Source organism: Planococcus citri, chromosome 5, assembly GCF_950023065.1.
Source record: "Planococcus citri chromosome 5, ihPlaCitr1.1, whole genome shotgun sequence".
Lineage (NCBI taxonomy): Eukaryota > Metazoa > Arthropoda > Insecta > Hemiptera > Pseudococcidae > Planococcus > Planococcus citri.
This window is the reverse complement of record NC_088681.1, coordinates 56,376,035-56,397,256: the sequence shown is the minus strand read 5'-3', so window position 1 is coordinate 56,397,256 and position 21,222 is coordinate 56,376,035. Positions and strand designations below refer to the sequence as shown.

At 34.6% G+C, this 21,222-nt stretch overlaps 2 protein-coding genes across 3 annotated transcripts in view; both read right to left on the bottom strand.

The window, feature by feature from the left end:
* LOC135846251 (uncharacterized) overlaps positions 1-12,507 on the bottom strand; it is a 179,935-nt gene extending 167,428 nt beyond the window's left edge. For both annotated transcript variants that reach the window (XM_065365234.1, XM_065365235.1), the window contains exon 1: positions 12,151-12,507. The gene's annotated coding sequence lies outside the window, so the exon portion shown is untranslated. The remainder of the gene's footprint in view (positions 1-12,150) is intronic.
* Positions 12,508-18,190: 5,683 nt separating this feature from the next.
* LOC135847034 (cytochrome P450 6a9-like) lies at positions 18,191-20,767 on the bottom strand. The gene is made up of 6 exons (XM_065366415.1): positions 20,283-20,767; positions 19,939-20,209; positions 19,243-19,529; positions 18,882-19,103; positions 18,553-18,804; positions 18,191-18,471 (listed from the first exon to the last, which is right to left on the bottom strand). The coding sequence occupies exons 1-6, from the start codon at positions 20,653-20,655 to the stop codon at positions 18,308-18,310; spliced, it is 1,569 nt and encodes a 522-aa protein (XP_065222487.1). The 5' UTR covers positions 20,656-20,767; the 3' UTR covers positions 18,191-18,307.
* Positions 20,768-21,222: the final 455 nt, after the last annotated feature.

Genomic DNA, 21,222 nt, shown 5'->3' with positions numbered 1-21,222 from the left:
ACCTGTCAAATAAAACTGCTAACATTCTCAAAACTGTTCAAAACTCCTCCTTGCGCATCTGCATAGGTGTTCTCTATTCGTCTCCAATTAATAGCATTTATTGTGAAGCTGCAGAGCTTCCTCCTGATTTTAGGAAAATTCTCATGACAAACAAATTCTTGATAACTGTTGCAAATAATCCATCTCACCCTCTTCAAAGGTCACTCAATGTCTACAGCTCTCAGCATTTCCTCCATACTTCAGGTCCAATCCCAGAATTTATCAAATATAGAGGTCAACACTGAGGAGCTCAGGGTCTCTAAACTACCCAGCTAGCTCCAAGGTGCTTGTGTAGATGTCACTAGTAAGCAATGGGAAACTACTAGTGGAAGCTCGAAAATAAATTTCCATGAGATACGTCATCAACGCGATAGAGGCAACACCAACATAAAGGATGTTAGCCCAAATACCCAATTCGGCATAAGGGTACGCGTTGATTTGTATGCGATACCACCACGAGCGGTTATACGACTCGATGATGATGACGAACAACCTACAAATTATGGCTATAATCTGGGAAGTCTCTGTCTAATTGAATAAATTGGATGCTAGATTGCGTTACTTGAAACAAGATTCGTGTGTGTTGTTGGAACTTTTGAATCTTGCTTCAAGTAACTTATGAATTTCCATAGATGAATATGGACGTGCGTTTTTGCGTTGCTTTTGCTATTATTTTGAATTATGTATTTTTGTGTTGAAATGTGATATTCGCATTTATTAGAATGATTTAAACTGAACTTTCTTACAGAATTTTATTTCGTGAGTTACTGAATTATTCTACCTGAGCTGAGTTTACCGATATGGCTGAGTAGAAGCCTAGCATCGGAGTTGCCGGTAATGGCAATTCTGCCATGATGTGGTGAGTAGGTTTAGGTGTCCCTTTCTGATATGCCTTGATTAAAAGGCTTTTAGACTTGGTGATGTACATTTGAGATAGTCATATTTGACTTTAATTTAATTATTTAATGGATAGGTATGGTTCGATTATGAATCTCGACATAGGACTTCGGTTCTCTTTGTAGTATTAAAAATTGAAATATCTCGATTCATGAGATGACTTACCTTTTGGCATTCACGAATGTGAAGTAATCGAATCAAATGTGTTTTAATTTGATATGTCTTGATCTCTAAAATCATATCGAGATATCCTCTCGATACCTTCTTGGCTCTTATAAATTTATTTTTCATGTAGAAGATTCTTTTATTTTATTCTGGTAATGGAAACTGATTTAGTGAAGGTATTGTGATATGGTTAGGTTTTATTCTATCATCCTACAATGTTCCTACTTCCCCATGCTCGTAAAATTCCATTTCCTATCTTTCTTCTTCCGATACCTATTTTCTATCCTATATATTAACTCGAACCGTTTATTCCTTGTGAAAAATTCCTAATAATATTTCCTTTTCTATATCACAAAAACCTAATCCATAAACCAATATCTTATCCTCCTTGGTCTCTCAAACCTATACAGATGGAATTCTACTTAAGAAACTACCCAAAACATGATCACTCCCCATTATTAATCAAGAGTCATTGCTTAGAACTGTTATCAAACTATGTATACTGAATATAACTTATGCTTCACAGATGGTTCAAAAATTTCTAACATTCATACTGGTTATGCTTACTCAATTAATGACAAAGTTCTCAGTTTCAAAATTCACAACTGTGCCTCAATTTTTACTGCTAAACTAACTGCCATAAAACATTACCTAATAGATAGATATAATTTCCATTCAATCAGAAAATAAAAAATTCTTAATCCAAAGCGACTCACCAAGTTCACTGCTATCCATTCAAAACATTTTTTCTGACCATCCCATAGTCCAAGACATACATAAGTCCCTTTTTAACCTCCAATATAATGATTACACAATTAGCTTCATGTATGTTCCCAGCCACATAGGTATCACTGGAAACGAAACTGTTGATAGATTAGCAAAAACAGCCGCTGCCCCTTCCCCTCTTACCTCTCTCACTCCTGATGACATTAAATCTCTAATCACTCACAACACATTTACTAACTGGCAGAACTTTTGGTTTGAATGTAGTGTTTTTCTCCTTTTTCGCACATTTTATAATCAATTAAAGTCACCTTTTACAACACGAACACTTTTATTATTCACGAAAAATTAAAATTACAAATACATTAAAATGAGACGCGTTTCGGTCGTCGTAGCGACCATTATCAATCACGAATGAGATGAAAACTGCGAGATACATTGTAGAAGATGTGTAGATGCGTTGAAAAATTATCTAAGGGAGGGAGGGGGGGCGATAACAAGAACAAGACGAAAATACGACGTAAATTATGACGGAGGTAGGCTGGGTAGGGGTTGATTTAAAATAGGAAGCAGAGAATCGATAATGCTGTTCGGTGAAATATCATTGACCATGTTGAATTGTGTTGAATTTTCATGGCGTTTTATTTCCAATAGTTCGAGGGTGTTGAGTCGATGACCTTTTTCGGATGTATGCAGTATCGCTATGCCTGAGTCAGGTATAAAGTCATGGCCTGAGTTTATTAAATGGTCCGCAAATGAGGAGTGTATATGATACACCGTCTGTTAAATACCCCCAACTCCTCAACCAAGGCCTACAAAAAAGAGCTCAACACCATCATCCACATCGCTCAAAATAATGGATACCCTAAAAAACTGGTCTTTAAATTACTTAATCGTATACGGTTCAAAAAATTACTCAACAACAACACTACATTGATCAACACAGTACACCAGGATAAGAAAAAGTTCAAAAAATTCAATTTCCATGTATCTTCAACCTCAAAGTTGGTCCAGGTGTTCAAAAGTAGCGACAAAAGTGACACTCAAATTGCCTACTCATCAACGAATTCGCTGGGATCACTGCTTTGCAATGCCAAAGACAAAATTCCAAAAATGGAAAAAAGTGGCGTTTATCGATTGTCTTGCAATAACTGCTCTGCAACTTACATAGGCCAAACCGGGAGAAGTTTTACAATAAGGATAAAAGAACATATCTCAGCTTGGAAAAACAAACATCTGGGGAGAAGTAATTTTGCGGACCATTTAATAAACTCAGGCCATGACTTTATACCTGACTCAGGCATAGCGATACTGCATACATCCGAAAAAGGTCATCGACTCAACACCCTCGAACTATTGGAAATAAAACGCCATGAAAATTCAACACAATTCAACATGGTCAATGATATTTCACCGAACAGCATTATCGATTCTCTGCTTCCTATTTTAAATCAACCCCTACCCAGCCTACCTCCGTCATAATTTACGTCGTATTTTCGTCTTGTTCTTGTTATCGCCCCCCCTCCCTCCCTTAGATAATTTTTCAACGCATCTACACATCTTCTACAATGTATCTCGCAGTTTTCATCTCATTCGTGATTGATAATGGTCGCTACGACGACCGAAACGCGTCTCATTTTAATGTATTTGTAATTTTAATTTTTCGTGAATAATAAAAGTGTTCGTGTTGTAAAAGGTGACTTTAATTGAGAACTTTTGGTCACAACAAACTTCAAACAAACTCTTTCAACATAAAAAAACAACCCTCCCCTGGAAAAATCTAGGCCACCTGAACAGAAAAGAAGAAATCCTTATTACTAGACTAAGAATAGGCCACACAAAAATTACTCATAACCACTTAAACCAAAAAGAACCAAAACCCTCATGCCAATTTTGCAGAAACTAACCCACATCCATCCAACACATACTTTTCAACTGTCCCCAACTAAGACAAAACAGACTTACACTACAGATAAAAGAAAACCCACCTACTATTTCTTACGAACCCTCGGAAATACAAAAATTCATCTCCCAATAAAAAACCTCAACCTCACAAACCAAATCTAACCCCCCCCCCTTGCGGGTGTAATAATCTTGTAATTATAAACACCCCAAAAAAAAAAAGTTTTAACGTTTCAATTTACATCTTATGATGAAGCTTAAATTCGAGACAACGAGAATGGGAAAAAAATTAAGAAAGGACTTCGCATAAATCTAGTCATAAACCAAGTTCCAGTAACATGTGCATTAAAATATATCATATCGTAGTTTTAATATTCATCTCGTCGTAAGAAGAATCATGGCGAGGACGACAAGGACGACGAGAGCCTTAAACCACAAAATCGTGTTAGACGTGTATCCATTTAAAACACTCGAGATTCAAGAATAATATAAGAAGAAGGAACATTCGAAGGCAACGGGATGAGAGAAATGAAGGAAAGAGAAGGAGAGAGAGAGAGAGCCAGAAATGAGACGTAGAATTTTAAGATGAGGTGCCATAGCATGGTTATTGCTGCTGCTACGCTACGTTTAAACTTTACTTAAATCTTCATCGCTATTTTCTTACGTAATGTAGCCGTGTACTACTACACAATATAAGGATAGAAGGTACCTACACAATACACACCTTGAGAAAAAGAGGGCTAGGAAGGGTATAACATCCCTTTCTCTGTGTGTACGAGTAGGTACAGTATACCTAGACTATACAATATAGTGGCGTGGAAATCTCTCGCATCTTACGATAATGCATCGCGAAATAAAGCTTATTAACGGGTTATGTACGTTGCGGTGTGAAAATAAACCGTAACACAATGCGACGGCTTTCGCCTGCAAATCGAATTTAAAGCGAGGAATTTTTCTCGCTCAGAAGCGCGTTCGCTGGTTTGGAAATGTATTATAAGTACTATATATCGTGCGAAAAGCAAAGCAAAATCAACGAGGACAGAAACGCAGATTCTCAAGCGAAAGCTGTTCTCTTCGTGTAGTTTAATCCGACAATACGAGTACAATATGATTCGATATAAGTTGACGATGAATCGAAGCTATGGTGAGGATTTTTCTCATTTAATTGTGATTTTTGTGTTTTGATTTCAGGCGCTTTTGATGGATGATGGAGGAGAAGATTGGGACAGGTAAATTACCATTATTTTTTTTTTCAAGTTGAATAGGTCCTACTTGAAGTGGAAATTGTTAGAGAAAAAATTGAAAAATGTTTCAAAAATTAATCGAATTTTTTTGAAATTTATTGTTGAAAGGGAGAGAATTCACTTTTAACTTTCAGGCAGACAATTTTGTCAAAACACTCGAAAAAATTATAAAAATTTGCAGATATTCAGACTGAAAAAAGTATCCAACTTGAATGATAAGTAGAAGAAGACAATAAGTATAATTTTTTACCAAGCATACGATTGAAAATCTGATGAAGCCTTCTGGGGAAGGAGAAGTGAGAAAAAATAGTCCAAAAATATTGATTCTAGAAAACTGAAATAATTCATAGCAGTATTCAGTATTCACAGTTGCACATATCTCGATGAGCAGTGGGATCGAATTCTGGTCTATAAATTTACCACTACCTAAGTTAAAAAGTTGCTAAATTTTTTTCTCGTCATAAGTATTTCTCAAAAAAAAAAAAAAAAAAAAAAAAAAAATGATAACCACGATGTAATGTATACCTACCTATAATATTATTTTCCTGGTTGGTAAATTATCCTCTCGAGAATACGAGACGAATGAATTATTATTATTTTTTGTGAAACTAAAAAACAGAAATCTGTCGTTTAAATTTACTTTTCCAAGTACCTGTATATTAGTTAGCTACCCTAATCACTTCATATCTCTCAAGTACCTCACTATAATACACCTACGTGGTTGTAGATTTGAAGTAGGGGTAAGTGCTCTTGAATGAATAGTCTCGTTACTGAAAATATATATAAAATTTTCAATGCATTACATGATGTTGTACTCGTAGCTTGAATGTGTTTGCATGCGGTATATATAGAAAATAAATAACTTTCTCGATCTGTTTGGCTTGTACATACGTAAGTCGTCTTTGAAATGAAAAAATTACTTGTTCGTAGCAATTTTAGTACATTTTTGCTCGATTTATAAAACAGCTGGTGGAGAAATTTTGACGAGGGAGATGTCTCAAAAAAAAAGTTCATTGAATTTGATATTTTTCACGACGTTTTCTGACTAATTTGAGGTCTCTAAGCACAAAAATGACGTTCAAATCGATGCTCGTTGCGTAGTTATTTGGAAAAAAATCATAATTTATTCGGACTGGGAGAGTTTGAAATATACGTAGTCGGAAGTGACCTTCAAAAATCAACAGACGGTGTTAATAAAATTGCCTATCCAGTTCGCCGTAAATACGATAAGCATTTTTGGATCCCCAAAAAAATGAACTTTTGAATTTTGGGAAGACTCGAATGGGAAATTTTGGCAATGGGGACTTTTTGAGTCATTGAATTCCTTTCCGGTGTAATATTCTCGAAATGGCATTTCCTTCTGCCCAAAATGGTCCATTTTTGGACTCAAAATTAGGCAAAAAAAATTATAACAATATACAAAAAATACAAAGGGGTTAGATAAGCAGGTAAGTAATGAGAAAATTTCAATACTATACCAATTTGATCTAGTAATAATTGTGAGCTGAAATTAGGTAAATTTAATCTCCTTTTTTGATCTTCGATTCGATTTGAAACGGTTTCGAAATGTTTTGACCAGTTTTGAAGCCTTTAGTGGATTTTTGAAAGCTGAAAGAATGGTTAAGATAGTCAAATCAATAAGCCCTTGGGAGATTTTCAACCAAAACTATGCCCAAAAAGGTCAAATGGGGTGGAAAAAATCCTGACAAGTTCGCCCCCCCGTCCCCCAACAAAATTATTTTAGGAGTGGGAGGTCGAAATGTGGTCTTTTTAATTGATTTTTCTATTTTTCAACAAATTTAGATAGACTTATGGAATTTTCCCCAAATTTCATTGGTGATTTTTCGCGGTCTCGAAGCCATTTTTTTGAGGGATATAGTTGCCATTTTTCCACAGAATATGTGTATTTTATTCTGAAATAAGATGTACCCTATTTCATGAAATTTTGAACATTTTCTTACAATGCATCATATTGTTGATTGAAAAAAAAAGTCGAGGGGGAGGAGTAAATGTTTGGAAAATTAAATCCCAGTTAAATTTCTCTCAATACGGAAATTAGGTACCATAAATTTTCGCTGCTGAAAAAATTTTGGGAACATTGGACCAATTACCTATCTTTCTCCATTCCCAATGAAGTAGGTACATATTAGGAAAAAAAGAGGAGAAAAAAATAAAGATCGTTTGGGACAGCAAATCGTGATTTTCAAACCCATAAAAAATTGCGGAATAAAATCGAACGTTTTTTGAATTTTTTCTCATTGATCTTCAAATTTTCTCAACAATATTGTATAATTGTATCTAGAATTTTTTTCATCTCGAAAACCAATAAGTATATACTGTCGACCTAGAAGAATTCGAGAAATTGTTTGAAAATCAAGCTCGCGTGAGCTCTGACGATGAGTTTTAAATTTTTTAGTCTTCGTTTCACGTCTTGAATTAATTTTTTGGAAACCTGGACTTTTCAAAATATTGCTGGAGGCTCCAGAACTACTTGAAATCACCTTCAGTCAACGCAGAATGTTGAAAATTGGAGTATAGAAAAAATGTTACCTTTTTAACTTTATTTTGTAAACTTCTGTGGAAATGTTTACTTTTGAAAAATGGATTTGAGGGGTCAAAGTAGGATAATACTGTCCAAATTTTAGATTTCTATAGGTCAATTTAGCAAAATTTGAATTTTTTTGCATTTTTAATCAAAATTTAGATAACTGATTTTCAAAAATTCGCCTAAAAGGGAAAAATGCATTTTAGCTCCTAAAATTTTGACTTATGATATGTTTTTGCATGATTTTTCGATTTAATTTTTTCATCCAGTTCAAAAATATGTTCTCCAGTGGAGAATGGGAGAACTGGGAGATCTCCTTCAAGAGAAATTTTTTAAAATATCCTAAATTCCTGTATTCAAGTGGGTAGGTACGTTAGATCAAGGCAGCGAAAATTGATTAGCCCTAGCCAACCAGCAAGCTAGTAGAGATAGATAGGTATAGAGCAAAGTAAAGGTACCTACATAGGAAATTGTAAGTATACAGACTGGACTAGACTGGACGGTATTTCGATGCTACACATGCAGGGGGGGGAGGTATACGAGTAGGTATCTATCTCTAGCAGGGTAACTATACGAGTAACTCTAACTATACAGAGGGAATCAACATGATAGTGATATATGGTTCAAAGTACAAGTTCCTTCGTCCGGTTGGTAATCAAAAAGAAAGAAATCCCGTGTTTTCGACGTTTAATGTATTTGAGAAAAGAAACTACACGCTTTCTTCTTTGCCTTTTCGTGCATGAATTGCAAATTATCGGAAGGTGAAACGAAGTTTGGAATGACGAAGCATTAAGATTAGCCTTTTTTGCCTTCTTCTTCTTCTTCTTTTTTCAACTGTGTTGTAGTCTTCCTATATCTAGGTATTATAGGTACGAGTAGGTAAGGTATTCAACTCTTTCGTATGTTGGTGTGGAAAAATTCGCGTTTGGTATAAGTTCTTTTTTATACCCTTTCTGCTGGCAGCTTGTTTCTTTTACTTTTTCCTCTCGGTTTAGGGGTGGTAATTTATACCTTATTTGTAAGTTTCTCGATTAGATGAGGGTTAAGATTTAGAAAGAGATGGAAGAAGATGAGTATGGAGTATTGCTGATGGAAGAGTTTAGTGGCAGGTTAGTTATTTGGTTGAATAATCTCGTACATATAGTTAATAGGAGAGAAAAATGTTTGATGAATTGGGAAAAAATAATAACTACTTGCTTGAAAAAATTATTTCATCCTCCAATGTTCATTATTCTGCACTTAATCATCTGATAAAATTAAAGATGGAAAATTAAGATTTTAGTGTTAAAATTTCTATAGGTACCTGTGAGCACATTTTTTGATGAAAATATCGCGAATATTGGTTTTCAGCATCAATTTACACAACGAAGATTTTTTCTCTGCCAATGAGCTATTTGACTAAAATTTAGTCTGATGTATAATTCTTTTAAGATAAAATTGTACTTATTTTTTACGTTGAAATATTCACCTATTAGGTAAAAAATTATTTGAAATTTGCACAAGTGATTTTTTTCACTGTCCCATTTAAAAAATTGTTCACCAGTCAGGTCGTCTTAACTGATGAAAATTTCAAATCTACATTTAAAAAAAAAACATTCAAAAGTACCGCCTTCATCTTGCAAAATTTCAGATATTGAATTTTTTGTTTCTTTAAGCTACAGATTTTTTACATTGAGGTGAAAAAATTTCAATTTTTTACACTCAGTTGGACCTCTGGGATTGGTTTTTGGCGAATCAGAACAGTTTTCGGGACCCTTCTCAAAGAGAACCATTCGAATTCGAATTAATACTCGCCGAATTGAACTAAAATAAAACTGGATTGAAAGAACGTTTTCTAAAAAATCTCGTTAATCAGAATTTTAAATGTTTAGGTTCATTTTTGAGTTTTTGGCAACGTCCTAAATTTTTTTTTTAATGTCGTAATGAAATTGCTACAAATTCGCTGCCTACAAAATTATGATGAATTTTCATTTTTTTAAAATAATTTTTCCCTCAAGGAGCCATTAATACCTAGTTGACACATTTCAACTCCTAAAAATCGAAACCGACCACTTTCAAGTCATTCTAGAGCCTTCAGAAAATTTTCATTTTTTTTCAAAAATTTCAAATTTATTAGAAAGAGCTGAAAACTAATGGTTGGCGATTTTTAGGATCACTGCATGGCAATTTCACACCATCATAATAAAATCTTAGAAAAATCCGATTCAAAAGTGAATTTTTCGCCAAAAAAAAAATGTAAAAAAATAGCTATCTACCTATGAAAAACTAAAATTATTGAGGAATGACATTCCACGAACGATTCATCTGTTTGTCGAGTTGGTGGATCCATCCAACTCGAAAATAACTATTTTTGAACCCTCTGACTAGATTTGAACTTTCTTAAGAGTTTTCAGGTTGCTCTGATACGGTCAAAAATGAACATCAGGTCTTTCAACTTTGCCCAGTTGATGCTCATTGAGAATTCTATAAACATTTTTTTAGCATTGTGGCAAAATTTCTACACTGACAGTACTTTCTGCTCACAATCTTACATTCCAACAAACTAGATTTTAAAAAGAAAATCTTTTTAAAAAATTCAAATTTTTTAAAAAACGTTAGGTATAGATCATTACGAGGGATTATGATTGAGCAAAAAATTCACTTTTGAGAAAACACTAAGAATTTTGCGATAGATAACGATTTAAAATTATCAGAACCAATCAAAAGTTAATATAGATGCTGAAAATTTCATTTTTGGACCTTCCAGAAAAATGTTCAATTCTTGAGGAGAATTGAAAACCTACTGAAGATTTTAGAATGGCCCAAAAATGGCCGAATTCCAGTAGACAGGGGTAAACAGAAATAATTATTTGTACTGGTTCGTTTCGTTTGAAAAAAAGATGATATTACTATTGAAAAAAATAAAATAAGAAATTGACAGTAGTTTTTTTTTAATTTTCTGTCAAGACTTTCCGAACATCTAAAAATGAATTTTAGCACCTGAAATTTTAGTTATTGAGGTTTTGGAGATGCTTTTTAGTTTATTTGATTCTGTTGAAATCAGAGTTTTTCTCGCAACTTCTTTCAAAGTACGTAAGTATTTTGTCTTTTTTTTTTTGAAAAATGGACATTAGAAAAACAAAGACATTCAGACATGAAATAAAGAAGCGATGAATTTTTAAAATTGGTGCTAAAATCAATCAAAACGTGTGCGTAGTTTTTAGAAAACTGGGGGACTCAAAAACCTCTTCAAGGTTCTAGAACGTTTCAAAATTGAAATTTTATTTTTTAAATGACCTATACGTACTTCAATATAATTTATTTTAATTAAGAAGATCAAACATATTTTTCAAAAGTTAAACAGAATTTAAATTTTAAAAATTCGCAAAAATTTGAAACAAATGATAATTTAGATTTTAAAATTTTACGTGCAAATATATTTTCAAATGCACTCTCGATTTGTTTTATTGTGATCCAAAATTTTTCCACTGGTTCGAATAGTTTCTTGTTAATTTCTTTTTCAACCAGAAAATTTGCACCCATTTTTCTGATTGCGCCAATTTTTATTCCCCTTCTCAGTTCAAAAAAATGAATAAATTATTTTCAAGAAAAGCCAAGCGAACAGGAGTTTTATGCTTCTGAATTTTACGAATTCTCCTACGCAAGTTTTGGCCAGTTTAATTCCAAAAGTGACCAGTTTTGGTCTTGACATTTTTTTAGACGAAAGAGAAATTAGGTAAATAAAAACTTGTTGAATGAAAATCTCATCTCATGGAAGAGCTTTTCTTGAAAAAATTCGAACTCAAGGATATCTTTTGCGAGTAATTTTAATTACAATTTTTTTTTTTTAAATTCAAATCTGCAACATTTTAGAATCTTTCGAGTGAACTTGAACTTTATCATCTTTGAATAATCTGTAGGTAGGTGCCTAATTAAATTAGGTTGTAAAAATGGTAAGTATCTTTTTGAAAAAAAAAAGTGAAATGGTGAATTTTGATGAAATTTGGACTGGAAACTATCAGTATACTGCCGAAAGAAAGAGAAAGTTGGCTCACCTCCTTCAAACTCAATACGATTTTATTTCAAATAGAAAAAATTGTATTTCAGCTGAAAATTTATTGCTAGAAAAATTGACTAAAAATCTCTAAGATTATCATTCAATTTGAGACTTTGAAAAACACCTAATATCATAATCAAATGTGCTTCGAGGCACGAGAAAAAAATCGAGATTTACAGTCGACAATTTCCATGTTTCTATTCCTTCGATTATTTTTCTTCGCCATGTCTCTGAATCGGTCTTGTATTTTAGTGAATTTTGATCAATTAAAAAATTAATTCAAAATGATATCTAATGATTTAAAAGACTGGTTTCGAAGTTGTGATTTTTTTGAAAACTTCAAACTGAATAAATTAAGTTTGTATCTTTCATATTTTTATAGGTATCTATTGTTAGAAAAAAATTGGATGATTTTGTTAGTAAAAAAATTATTTTTTAGCTGTTCGATGATATTTTAGAAAATGAATTGAAAAAAGCTTCAAAATTCATCATCCCGAAAAAATCATTCAAATAGAAAAAAAAACAAGCAAAACAAGAGACTCGAAATAAAAAATAAAAAAAAAACATAAAAAAACAAGCAAAAAATCAACTCGACTCACCTCATTATACTAGTTTATCTCGTCGACTCATCGTGATTCTTTTGAAAATCGTTCACTCGCGCAAAATAGTTAATTTCTCTTCACTGCAGGTTTTTCACCGTCGAAAAGATTTTCTTTCGTATAAGGTAAAAAAAATACACCACGTCGCGAAAAAAGCTACCTGTTTAACGAAGAAGAAAAACGAATAAAGTACTCGTATATAAGGAAAGACGAAAGTGAAAAAATTGCAAAAAATTCGCTCGTATCGGCGGCGCGAACGTTCGCGTTGTATACGAATAAAGAAAGCTATTCGGTCGTTATCATCGGCGTCTGCTGAACCGAAGTCACCAAAGGTACTATACCATTCGGCAAAGGATCGCAATCGCAATCGTTGCCCTAAACAATAATAAGGTTTGCGCGCGCATTTACCAATTCCACGACAATTAAGAGTACCGCCTTTTGTTGTCCCAAAGATCAACATATTGCCATTTGGTATTAGTATGAAAAGTAAATTGGAAAATAAGATCGAATATTTAATCCTACGATTGGATGAAGGGGGAAAGGGTGCGAAAAATTAGCATCTAGAGGGTAGTTAGAGGATCAGCAAGGAGGTAGAATCAATTTTAGTCACTTGGAGCTTCTCTCAGGGAGATTTTTTCACCCTCGAGTGGAGCTAAATTAGGTATTTAGACTTGAAAAATGGGTAAAAAGGTGAAGAATCGGAGGAGAAGGGGATGAGATGATTTATTTTCAACATTCTGATTAATTTTCCTCGTGTAGAGGGAGGGATGGGTCAACCAAAAATAAGATTCGAGCTTCGTAAAAGAAATATTACCGGTTTGTTGATCTGATACGAGCGAGAAGGAAAATTCACATGATTCAGCATTTATTCAAAAAGTGCTGACATAAACGTCGACTTTTTTCCAAGGCAAAAGCATAATAAAATATAATAACATTTTATGGTAATGATTGAAAATAGTAGTTTAGAAAAAGGAAGAGTAGGGAGAGCTTTGGGTTGCTTGATACTTGTAGATTTTTTACTGAACCTGGTGGGAGTGGTGGGGGAAGGAGTTTTTCAATTTTTGGAAAAAAACAGATTACTTCGTGAAGGAAACTCGAGTTGCTCGATATATACTTATTGAAAATTATTACTCCTTTGAAACGATTCATGAAGTGCTATCGAAACGGCTCAACAGATGGCGTTTCTTCTATCCCATAGTGATATACTCGTAGACGATGGAAAGGCATCAGAAGAAGGGGGTTCGCTAAAACAACGCAATTTTTATAGTACGAGCTTTTTAGAAGATATAAGAGAGTGAATTACGGATTTGCGGATGCTCAACTTATATAAGATGAGATTTAAGGATTAAGAAATTTACGTAGGTAGGTAGGTAGGCGATAATGCACAACTGAAGGGTATTCTCCGGAGCACTATCTTATTTATGCGCTTTTAGTTCGCGATTTTCGAGCTATTATCGGATTAATAAAATTATGAAATTAAGTGGATAGTAATCTGCTTAGGAGGATATTAGAATTTGGTTGTGATAATGAATGGTAATAATATATAGTAAATGAGAGAGGGTGGGGGTTTGTAATCGTTTGGTGGCTAATTTTTCTTCTATGGGAATAATTTTCGGGGAATAAAATGGTACGAGAATAAATTCGTGAGTGAATGGTTCTGTTTCAATATTGAGAATTATGTTTTGATGATGATTTGACCTACCAAAATGGGTTGAAATTTCATAAGAAATTCAATAATCTTGGGGTGAAAATGTTTTCGACTGTTTCTGGACAATTTTAAATTCGAAACTGATTCATACGATATTTGAGATTTTTGAAAAAGTTGAAGAAAGCCTGTTAAAATGTGTTAAAATTTCGGTAGAAATCAAAAATTTCCTCAAAACTTTTTTTCGAAGAATTGAGACCAAAATTGAACAATTGAAGTGTCACCCTCCGATTTTAATGGCACCGCTATTTTTGGAAAGAGCATGGCCTAAACCCCCCCCCTCAAAACAAATTTTCTGCTGCCCAATTTCATTTTTCAATTTTTGGCGAAAGTTTGAAAATTGGTGATTTTTATGCTTTTTTTTCTTTTTTTAAAGTACGTACTTGATCAGTAAAAATGATCGAAATAAGTCCTAAAAGACTGATGTTATTTCCCCAAATCCAAATTTAACCATTTCCAGCCATTCTGGAGCCTCCAGCGTGATTTTCAATTTCTCCAGAATTTTGAATTTGCTGTAGAAGGCGTGAATATGAAGTCAGACAGCTGAAAATCGAGTTGTGTATTATACTCGACCTGTTTAACGAGTTTATCCGCATTTGAGCCGATTTTGGAAGGGACACCTCCAGAGTGGTTTTTTGACTAGATTTTTTCACGATGAAAATAACCAAAAAACCAAAAGCTTCCCATTTGCGAGGAAATTATCGAAATTTGCGCGAATCGCTGTATTTCGTCCAGAATTAACTCTCCAAGGGCGAATTTCGCTATTTCCAGCCATTCTGGAGCCTCCAGCGTGATTTTTAATTTCTCCAGAATTTTGAATTTTGTTCCAGAAGGTGCGAATATGAAGTTGGGCAGCTAAAAATCGAGTTGTGTGTTATACTGGACCTGTTTAACGAGTTTATCCACACTCGATAAGAAAATCTATGAATTATCGACTCGTAGTCATAAACTTATTGGACAGGTCACGTGACACCTTAATTCAAGAATTCCTGAAAAACACGACTCAATTTTGAAGCTACGAGAAGGCAAGTAGAAGATCTAGCCCATGAAAAACCAGGTGCATTTCCCCAGCCCCCACCACCGCCAAAAAGGGTCTAAGTAAGGTCATTCGTTTGTGCTTGTTTGTGCTTCAAGTCCGGTCGTTTGTGTAACCCTTTCGGAGATATTGAGAAAATTTTGTGGGGGGCTGCGGAAACGTGAGCCCCCCCACCACGACCAATTGGGCTGAAAATGGTGTCAATCGTTTGTGCTTCGTTTGTGCTTCAAGTCCCGTCGTTTGTGCTTCGCCCCTTCTCAAGAAAATGAGGACATCTTGTGGGGGGCTGGGGAAATGCGAGCCCCCCCACCACCGCCGATCGGATTGAAAATGGTGGCAATCGTTTGTGCTTCGTTAGTGCTTGTTTGTGCTTCAACTCCCGTCGTTTGTGCTTCGCCCCTTCCCAAGAAAATGAGGATAACTTGTGGGGGGCTGGAGAATTAATGGTTTTTGAAAAAGGGGTTAGAAATGGAAATTAAGGGGGAAAAATTGATGAAATTGTTTTATTTCGTTTGTGCTTGTTTGTGCTTCTACTAGTTTCGCTGCAACTCCCCTCCCCTTCTCGAGTTGAGGTTCCTCAAAACATCATGTCAAATAGGGGTTCCCTTAATAATTACAGTAGGGTCATTCCATGCTGATTCGACCAACGTTTTTGAGTCATGTCGTTCGATTTCGCTCAAATTTTTTTTACAATATCTACCCACCCAATAAGTAAGAAACCCACAGTCAGTTTGGTACCAGCCCTCTCAGGGGGCGGGTGGGGGGCCTTCCATTATTTTCACATTGTCTCGAGGTACTGAACTACAGCAGCGCATTTCTCCAAAGCTATAGTACTTTGATGAAAACTGATTTCATAGTTCGAAAGGGCATTGCATTTTGAACTTTTTAAGCATTTTGAAATTTTCAAAAGTTGAAAGTTGAACTTTCAAATTGAAAGTTCAAATCTTAGAATGGCGCTATAAGAGGGTGCTACCATTTTAAATTCTCAAAAATTTCTGAGATGTATCTTTTGATGATATTTTTGAATATTCAAGTATCGAGATGGGATCTTTCGATGGTGGGGGAGCACACCAACCTCCCCCAAATTTAGGCGAAACTTTCAAAAAAGATCTGGGGCATGTGATGTATCGAATTGTATGTTTTTGGTGAAGCATTGTCATTGGTGTAATCTATCATTCTCAAAAATTAATCGCACTCGATAAGTTTGGGAGGAGTAATATAGTTACAGGCAAAGGAATTCAAGTGTTGGACAGTTGAAGCTACAGATCTGAATCTGATTAATAGCTTAAAGGTACTTTTCCCTCCTCAAACATCCATTTCGAGATTTCATTGTATAGGTACCTGGTAGGGTAAGGTTGCCCAAATCGTACCACTTTTTAGTTTTTTCAACCTGGACTGCGCTGTAATTATTTTTTGGAAACCATTCATGCACCAAATTGTACCGTGGTCTTTTGCCTACCTTTTCAATGTGCCCGATATTGATATCAGGCACCTTGAAATGCATGCTAGTAACATATTTTATCAGTAGAAAGTGATATTTGCGGATAGTTTCTGAGATAGAGGGGGTGGTACGATTTCGGCAACCTTACCCTACATATTTCAATTTAAAGGTTGAATAGTCGCGTACGCTGAACTTGCAACCTTTTATTTGCTTGGTTCATTAATGAAAGAGCTTCGATCAAAGTCTGTAATAACTATATACTTAGCTTATGAAATGTAGATCTTTTTTCGCAAAAACACGTTCATTTTTTCGATTTATTAACCCTTTGGAGGTTCTCTAAAGAGTTCCATGTTAGAGAATTGAATTGCTCTGAAGAGTGCGACAGGGTACTCTGCCCAATTAGCCAAATTACGGAAAAGTTGAGATTTGAAAGAAAAATCATGTCAGAAAATGAAAGTATTGAAAAAGCTCGAAACATTCCTATTTGATGAAAAAAAAAATTATGTAGGTACGTATATAAATTTGATTTTTTTTTCAAAATAATTCAGCAACTTGTGAACTTGAGTGTGAAACATTAGTCTTCTAAAACAAATAGGTATAAGTAATAAGCTAATTTTTTTTAAAAAAAAGACCATTTAACGTTCTTAAGTTGAGCAAAAATACAAACTTGCCTTCAAAAATGCTTAATAATGTCGAAAAAAATGAAGAAAACTAATGACTATATAGGTCGCAATGAGAGTATTTTTTAATTATTTTATACTAAGGATTTGTACTTTTGCACGATTTTGTGACTTCATGAAAAACCAGTCTTTGCGAACTCGATTTTTGTTTTCTGAATTTTTTGAACATATAAGGCATATCTTCCATCAAAGTTCATCTTTTTTTCAAAAATACTTGTCGGAGAAAGATAGGGTAGGTAGGTAGGTACAGGGTGCCCAGAAATATCGGGTACCCCAAAGAAAGTTTTTCATTAAAAATATAGGTTGGTAACGTGAAATAGATGCATTTGATTGGTGGGATGTTATCTCTCCAGTCCAACAACCAATCATGTGCTATCATTATTATCATTCACTGTGACCAACCGAAGCATTTAGCAGAAAACTTTCTCAGGGGTACCTGATATTTCTGGGCACCCTGTAGGTAGGTAGGTAGGTAGGTAGGTAGGTAGGTAGGTACAGGGTGGCCAGAAAGATCGGGTACCCCTAAAAAAGTTTTCCAACTAAATACTTCGGTTGGTCACAGTGAATGATAATAATGATAACACATGACTGGTTGTTGGACTGGAGAGATAACATTCCATCAATCATACCTATGCATCTATTTCACGTTGCCAACCTATATTTTTAATGAAAAACTTTTTTAGGGGCACCCGATATTTCTGGCCACCCTGTAGGTAGGTAGGTAGGTAGGTAGGTACCTACTCATGCATTTTGGAACAATTTCCCAGAATTGACTTGAAGATGGCTACGTAATAGAATGTGAAAGTGGTGATTCGAGAGCTTTTGCCTTAGTTTCGCTCGGGTCATGGTTTTATTTTCTACAATTATTAGAAAATTACTGTTTGAATTTGGAAAATATTAAATTTGTACTAGCAAAATCGACTTCTCTCGTGAAAATAAACGTTATTCAAGTTTTTGGCAAAATCTTTTTTTGCTTCGCCGAAGGTCGGTTTTCTTTTCTAATCAAACATTGAAATTTATAAAAAATTACTGTTCAAATTTTAAAAATTAACTTTTGACATCTAAAATAATATTGATAATTCATTCTAACCGAAAAACCATTATTTTTGTTTGGCAACATGGCCCTATTTTCTTGAAAACTAAAAAAAAAAAAAAAAAAAAAAAAAAAAAATGAAAAATTGAAACCATCACAAAAATAGTTTATTTTGTAAGTAGATAGAACTAGATATTAATTAACATTGCTGACTTCTCATTTTCTAGCATAGGTAGTTAGGTACACACAGGTGAGACGTGAATTAAATTCGTTTTCTTTTCAACAATATTGCACTTTCCGGGCTCAATGAACCGAAACTTTTTTTGAATTTTATTGGAAACTTCATTTCGGGAGCTATTTTGTAGGAGAAGTTCTTGAGTGCGTAAACCAAACCAACTTTGAATTGCAATTTGGCGAATCTTTCGGCTGCAAAGAAATAAATTGGGCAGTCAAACTATGATGCAAGTTGAGTGATCGAATTTTAATTGGTTCCGTTAAGTAACTCACCTATGCAAACTCTGGGTCCATCTCCGAATGGTAGATAAGTGTAATTCGGTCGTTTGGCTTTTTCTTCTTCGGTGAAACGTTCTGGACGAAATTCTTCCGGATTATCGTAATATTTTTCGTCCGAATGTATTCCATAGGTTGGTATAATGATTGATGTGTGAGCTGGTATTATCACTTTGGTATTCGGTATGACGTAGTTTTCGCTGGTTTCTCTGAGCAGTAGGGCAACCGCTGGATATTTCCGCAATGTTTCTGACAATAATGAGTAATCATAGTAGATTTATCCTTTTTACACATCGATGTTGCTCTGTTTTACGCCAAAAACTTACCTTCAATTACCATATCCACGTAGGTCATTTGTTTGAGAGCTTCGTAGGTCAGTTGACCATCATTAAGTGAGAAAATGCCGAGGATTTCTTGACGAGCTTTATCCTGGATAGATTTATTGAAGGATAATTCCATTAAAGCGTAACCTAATACAGTGGAGGTTCCTTCAAAACCAGCCGTAAAAAATACGAAAGCTTGAGCTGCGAGTAAATCATTTGTCATGTCTGAAAAGTATGAATATCTGATTAGTTTTTTGATTCAGCCCACTCAACCTGTACCTCCCTCAGGCTTTCAAATCGTTTGTTGGGCTTCTAGGGAAGCTGGATTTACGAATGGTGATTAAGTATACTTGAGTTGTCTTACCAACATCGCTTTTCATGCATTTACTACCAATTTGATCGAGAAATTTTTTCAAATCGCCGTCATCTCCTGTATCTTTGAATTTTTGCAAAATTGGGTTGTTCTTCAAAGCGATCAACAGGTCGAGGAAATCGTTTCTTGTTATGTTGTTCTGCTCCCTGTATTTAATGGTTCTGTCGACGGTATCTATGAAATAATCTTGTAAGTTTTTATCAAACACCGTCAGGTTGAACATTTTGACAAGTTTTTTCGGCATAGTTGGCCATATCGTTCGTATGATTGTTGCTGGTCTGTAATGAAAAAATTACGACATGATTATGATAAAAATATTTCGAGGTGTCGAGCTCCAGTCTCATATGTATTTTATTTGGGAGAAACGTGTTCCAAAAAAATCACAAAAAATCTTTTCGGCTTCTCATAAATTTTTTCATTTTTTTTCAAACTTCGTTTTTGCCAAAATGAAGGATCCATCGAGACATACATTATACTCAGCTGAACTGGAGGATGAAACGAATTTTTTGGATGTCATAAGCCATAATGATTGATTTAAAAATGTAGATTCTGAGGATATCAAGAGTTTGCTGGAGACTCCAGTTCGATTGAATATTTACTAAGTATAAAATTTAGGTCCCTACGAGGGGTTAGACTAAGAAAGAGGAAACAGTGATTTTCTCTTAAGTATGAAAAGTGTACAAGTACCTGAAACTGAATATTTTTTTCCCCATGATTCTGAATTCTGAGTCTGGATCATTTAAAGAATTGGTTTCTATTCCGAATGCGCAAGTTCCAATGGTATCCGTGGTAAACCTGGCGAATAGATCTTTTACATCGAAGGTTTCGTTGTCAGGTATTTGATCGATGATTTGAGATAACTTTTCGCCACAATGTTTCACGAGAGGGAACATCATCTTCATTCTGCCCGAAGTGAATGTGCTGGTCAACTTGATCCTGAGATTTTTCCATTCGTCGCCTTCGATTTAAAAATAAGCACATTGAATTATTGATAATTTGACCTCGAGCGAAGATTTTATTCGCTCACTTACCCTTCATCGTGAACAGCGATTCACTCAGTGGATCGATTTCCTTCACTATGTCAATCCCACGATCGGTGAAAAAACCGAAATCTTTGATAAGTACGTTTCTTATTAGATCTGGATCTCGTATCATGATTGTTGGGGTTTTCATCGTGTATATTCCAGCAAAACCATGAGGAGCTAGCTTCTTGTAAAATTCGGCGTATTTTTCGGCCAATGAGGTTCTCATTAAAATGACATCGACCATGTTACCAAACAACCAGTGAGGTTCGAGGTAAGGTATGTCTCGAGCTTTGAAAAATCGATGCGCTTTTTTCATGGACCAATATAAATACAACACCGAAGTTACAATTAGCAATAATATAGACGATAATAGATCCATTTTAAAATAGTTAGTGCGTTAGTGTTGTAGTTTTATCAAAATTCCAAACGCGTTTCTAAATAAATAATATGATTCGCGATCGCACTTCAAAACGTGTAATGAAAGTTTTACTGACAAAATAGTTGTTTTTATACTCAAGCGTTGTAGCTAAGTACCTGTCGAATTTGATGAGCTTATTTGGTCAACGTCGAGATAGGTAGAAAGATAACAAGTAGTACGTAGGTACTTTGAAATCATTATTTGAAATATATCATCAATTCAACTTCAGTGAATGGTACACTACGCATAATTATGTACGTTGCAACTGATGGCGAAATTTTTTACTCCAACGTTTCAGCATGACATGAGTTGATAGATCTCTAAATTTTTTTGAAGCGGTTCAGTTGTCAGTGTACGATCATTATTAGGTAATCGTAATGCAGCTTGACCATCAAAAATTTTATCTTGAAAACCTGCACTACTCTGTCCTCATTTCAGTTGCTTTATTTTAATTTTTTCAAACATTTGACGAAGTTGACAAAAAAAATATGAATTTTGAAATTTGAACCCACGTATAGTTGTGCAATG

Excerpts from the sequence above, each read along its gene's own strand:
- LOC135847034 (XM_065366415.1), bottom strand. The coding sequence starts at position 20,655 with ATGGATCTATTATCGTCTATATTATTGCTAATTGTAACTTCGGTGTTG. Across the intron at positions 19,104-19,242 it reads ATGCATGAAAAGCGATGTTG|ACATGACAAATGATTTACTC; the intron begins GTAAGACAACTC and ends CATACTTTTCAG. Across the intron at positions 18,472-18,552 it reads TGGACCCAGAGTTTGCATAG|CCGAAAGATTCGCCAAATTG; the intron begins GTGAGTTACTTA and ends ATTTCTTTGCAG.